Source organism: Micropterus dolomieu, linkage group LG15, assembly GCF_021292245.1.
Source record: "Micropterus dolomieu isolate WLL.071019.BEF.003 ecotype Adirondacks linkage group LG15, ASM2129224v1, whole genome shotgun sequence".
In the NCBI taxonomy this organism is placed as follows: domain Eukaryota; kingdom Metazoa; phylum Chordata; class Actinopteri; order Centrarchiformes; family Centrarchidae; genus Micropterus; species Micropterus dolomieu.
In genome coordinates, this window is record NC_060164.1 from 5,945,671 (window position 1) to 5,950,559 (window position 4,889).

General features: G+C 43.6%; 1 protein-coding gene across 1 annotated transcript in view; it reads left to right on the top strand.

The window, feature by feature from the left end:
- The window catches only part of btaf1 (BTAF1 RNA polymerase II, B-TFIID transcription factor-associated), a gene marked incomplete at its 5' end in the record, with an annotated part of 442,252 nt that overhangs the window by 419,233 nt on the left and 18,130 nt on the right, over window positions 1–4,889 (top strand). The window contains 5 exon segments of the mRNA XM_046070062.1: window positions 702–851; window positions 1,816–1,958; window positions 2,142–2,316; window positions 2,410–2,613; window positions 3,861–4,281. Of these exon segments, the coding sequence (XP_045926018.1) occupies window positions 702–851; window positions 1,816–1,958; window positions 2,142–2,316; window positions 2,410–2,613; window positions 3,861–4,281 (1,093 nt within the window).

The following is a 4,889-nucleotide window of genomic DNA, read 5'->3' on the forward strand; positions in this document are numbered from 1 at the left end:
AAAAACCCCCACCTGTGGACGTCGGGCCCTCATACCACCCTCGTGGAGTCTGTTTCTGACTGTCTGAGCAGACACATGCACATTTGTGGCCTGCTGGAGGTCATTTTGCAGGGCTCTGGCAGTGCTCCTCCTGCTCCTCCTTGCACAAAGGCGGCGGTAGCGGTCCTGCTGCTGGGTTGTTGCCCTCCTACGGCCTCCTCCACGTCTCCTGATGTACTGGCCTGTCTCCTGGTAGCGCCTCCATGCTCTGTAACACTACGCTGACAGACACCGCAAACCTTCTTGCCACAGCTCAAATTGATGTGTCATCCTGGATGAGCTGCACTACCTGAGCCACTTGTGTGGGTTGTAGACTCCGTCTCATGCTACCACTAGAGTGAAAGCACCGCCAGCATTCAAAAGTGAGCCAGGAAGCATAGGAACTGAGAAGTGGTCTGTGGTCACCACCTGCAGAACCACTCCTTTATTGTGGGTGTCTTGCTAATTGCCTATAATTTCCACCTGTTGTCTATTCCATTTGCACAACAGCATGTGAAATTGATTGTCAATCAGTGTTGCTTCCTCAGTGGACAGTTTGATTTCACAGGAATGTGATTGACTTGGAGTTACATTGTGTTGTTTAAGTGTTCCCTTCTATTTTTTTTTTTTTGATCAGTGTATATAAATGGCCTTCATTTATTAACATGTGTCACTGTGTGCAGGTGTGGATGGAGCTGCTGTCCCAGGCTCCTCAGCAGTACGTGGTAGCAGCCAGCTGTCCATGGATGGGCGCTTGGCTCTGTCTCATGATGCAGGCCTCACACATTCCCATAGACCTGAACATGCTCCTAGAAGTGAAGGCCCGCTCCAAGGTTGTACACTACATTCATAGCTAGGAATTCTTACATTATTCTATTCTCAGCTGATCGTTTGTATTTATAGTGGATGTGTAGGGCTTATGCAAACTGATGCTCTGTTTAAAGAGCAATAATTTCTTATCAATTTTAGTCAGTCAAATAAAGTATTTTACCTCCAAGATTTAGGAAAACAAATGATTTCTATCCCCCCCCCCCAAATGTAAAAATATCTATACATGCTATATACCTGTAGCACATCTGATGTTCTTTAAAAGGTCAGTATTACACAAGTCAGGATGGTAGGATGTTTGTGTTGTAAATCATATCAACAATTTCCTGCGACTTTAAAGACATCACACAAAACAAATGAACCTTTTCTCAGGATGCTAGGTGACAGACTAGCAGACCGTGTGAAGGCAGAAGAATCTTTCAGCCGCTGTCTATGTTTGAGCCAAAGGAACTCTAGCAACCTGAATAGTCTGGAGGAGGAAATAAAAATACAGCAGAGAAGCCAAGCTGAACTCAACAAGTAACTTAGTCAGTTTGTGCAATAAAATGTAGCTGACTGCTGAGGGAGAATGAATGCAAGTTTAGAAATGGGAACAGCTGGGCGCCCTGGAAGCTTACCTGGTAGAGCACACATCATGCATCAAGGTTGAGTCCTTACTGCAGCAGCCTATCACCATCAAATAAAGCAGAAATATTCATTGAAAAAAGAGAAATGGGAACCGCTTTACTTCCATCCATCGTCAACCGCTTATCCTGCGCACATGGTCGCAGGCCGCTTTACTTCCGTGCACTAAAATAAGTAAGCTTGTATAAACATTTGAAGCAGGGACAAACAGACTTGAGTGATGGCCACAAGCTGCTTGTTACTTTGCCTAAGCAACATTTTTAATGCAACATGAAATGTATGTGGAGTTAAAAATGTTTTTGAGTTAATGCAACTATAATAATGAAGGTTGTATTGATGCAACAGGATAAGGCTGGTACAAAGGCACGTCAGGGGACCAACCAGGTGAAGGAAACGGTCCAGGAGTATATAGCAGGTGCAGAGACGGTGGCAGACGACCCAGTAACGAGGGATTATGTTGTAGTTCGCGCTCGCCTCATGGCTGCGAAGTAAGTATTGATTGTTGATTCCTTCCTTGGAATGGAAAAAGTTGTGATCTTTAGGTGAACTTGGGACTTTGTCTCAAGAAATAATAGAAATCAGAATTGCCAGATAAATTGTTGATAAACGTCAGATAAAGATGCTAACAGGTCTCACAGTTTTTCCCTGCTCTCTTTGTATCACCAATCCAGATTGCTGGGGGCTCTGTGTGGATGTATCTGTGACCCTCAGCTCAATGCTGCATCTCAGGAGATCCGACCAGCTGAGTCTTTAGGCCAGCTGTTGCTCTTCCACCTCAACTCCAAGTCTGCCCTGCAGCGCATAGCTGTGGCTCTGGTGCTTTGCGAGTGGGCTGCGGTACAGAAGGTGAAATGCTCAGTTTGTCTGTTGTGGAATCATTACAAATAAACACTTTTTGGCTGTAATATTTTATTTACTTTAGCCATTTCCCTCTTTCAGGATTGTCAGGTGGTGTCATCCATGGTACAGCCTCGTCTTCTGGCCATTCTGTCAGAGCAGTTGTACTATGATGAGATTGCTATCCCCTTCACACGCATGCAGAATGAGTGCAAGCAGCTCATTGCCCTGCTAGCTGACTCCAACATAGACCTGCAAGACCGCCTCAATTGTAGCGTTTTCACAATTGATCAAGCCAATGACCTGGTAGGTCCATCCCCACGCACGCACGCACACACACAAATAGAACATTCAACTTGTTTGGGAAAGCAGAAACTTTTTTGCTGTATCCCCTAAATCAGTCGAATCGAGGTAAACGGAGAGAGGGGTATAGGGTTGTAAGATTTGGAGAAAAGGTCATATTGTGATTGGTGCCGGGCAACGATTAAAATTTTTAATCGCATGATTTTCTGAGATTAATCGCATAGTTATGTGTACAATTGAATAGTGTATTGCGCGCTTTTATTAAATGTTCTGCTGTAAAAACACATGATTTGCAAACACGTGCTTTTTACCAGCAGTATTCCCTTTACAGAGTAGTAATAAATTTTTTTTTTTCTTGTAAATCTCAACTTAAAGAGGTGGTATTATGGTTTTTGGCTTTTTCCCTCTCCTTTTGAGTTATATCTTTTTTGTGCGCGTAATAGGTTTGCAAAATGAAAAAGCCCGAAGTCCACCCCAAATGGAGTTCCCATCTCCCACTGCTCTGAACTGCTTGAAAACGGCTCGTTTGTAGTCCAGCATTTACTTCCCTTTCTTGTGACGTCACAATGAAAAAATACGTGTCATAATGCTCGCTGAGCGACTAGTCCAACACGCCCTCAAAAACACTGTTGGAAAAACAGTGAGCTGCAGCACACACCTCTCCTCCTCTCCCTTCCAAACACTAGCTATCCTCCAAGCAGTCTATGGACCTGAAGTTGTTACTGTGATGTAGAGACAGAGCTCAGTTAAAACTTTATGGATGAAAGATACTTTTGTTACAGATTAATAATTCGACACTTTTTTTTTGAAAATGAAACCATGTAAACCTGTTCTGGTATAACCCCTAAATAAGATTTTGAACCTGAAAATGAGCATAATACCACCTCTTTAAATATTAATGTAATCAAATATAAAACCACTGCCAGGGCATTACCTTTTTATCTAGCTTGTTAAAGCAAGTTAGAGTCCAGAGCCACCATCATAACGTCGTTACAGGCACCTTCTGAGCAACAGGTTAACGTACATGAATCTGTTTTCTTGTGGGGTGTGGTTGTTTTTTTTTTTTTTTTTTTTTTTTTTTTTCTGAACGTATATCAGCAGAAATATTTTTCTTTTATCAGGGAGCAGCATAAACAGTCAATGTTCAGTAGTGTCTCTGTTAGAGTGAAGTGGTCGCCTCACGCACACGCCTGCCATCTGAATCGTATCCCGTTCCTGTCATTCACATTCTCCCCCTGCTTGTTCCCTAGGTAACCACCATCTTTACGGAGTCAACAGCGGGTCTGAATGTGACGTCCAAACAGTGGCAGGCATTGGACAGTAAACGACATCAGGCTCAAGCAACAGTGACTGAGACCAACACAGAATGGCAGCAGCTGCATCTGCGTGTCCACATGGTCACAGCCTGTGCAGTGATTAACCTGCAGGTGCTCCCTGACAAGCTCAACCCCCTAGTCAGGCCCCTGATGGAGACCATCAAGCGGGAGGAAAACACCCTGATCCAGGGATATGCTGCTTCCTTTATAGCCAAGCTTTTGCAACAGTGTGCTGGACGCTCGCCATGCCCCAACCCTAAGATCATCAAAAACCTCTGTGCCTCAGCCTGCGTGGACTCGGCGACCACACCCTCATCTGCTTGCCCCGTAGCCCCCACACAGGAAAATGCCAAAGGTAAGCGTTGTTGAACCTTGGCCATATTTTCAGTAATTTTGCTCATCTTGTCAGTTAACAGCAAGATTTCAAAATTGGGGTTTCATTCACATTGACACTGCTGATGTTCTTAAAGTTTAACTTATTAACACACAACATAGTAATCCGTGTACGGTTCGTTCTTTAATTATTTAGTTTAAAAAGAGAATCGGGGGGCGGGACACAAGTAATTTTTCCGTTGTAAAACCAAAACGGAAAAATATTACATTTGATTATTTAATGCTTCAGATTAATTTAGCTTTGTGTGTTACACTTGATAAACCTGCAGCACATACACTTGGGCGATGGCGATGCCTGATTAAATGTAATGAAGATGAGCTTGAACATCAACATAGGTGGGTTTTAAACAGGAAGCTCACCGTTCAGTTTGTAACTGGGACAGGAACGCCTGAGAAGTTGCCTAAAAATCCTTCGGTTTTTAAGATTTCTTCAGTATGTAATTAATTCAGTGATAGTTGTCAGTACATCCAATGGTACACAGCAAACATGAGCTGTTATTAAAAGCTGCGAACTACGGGGGAGCCAGGGGGAGCTTGGCTCACCTTAATAAGTCATCAGCTCCCCTAAAA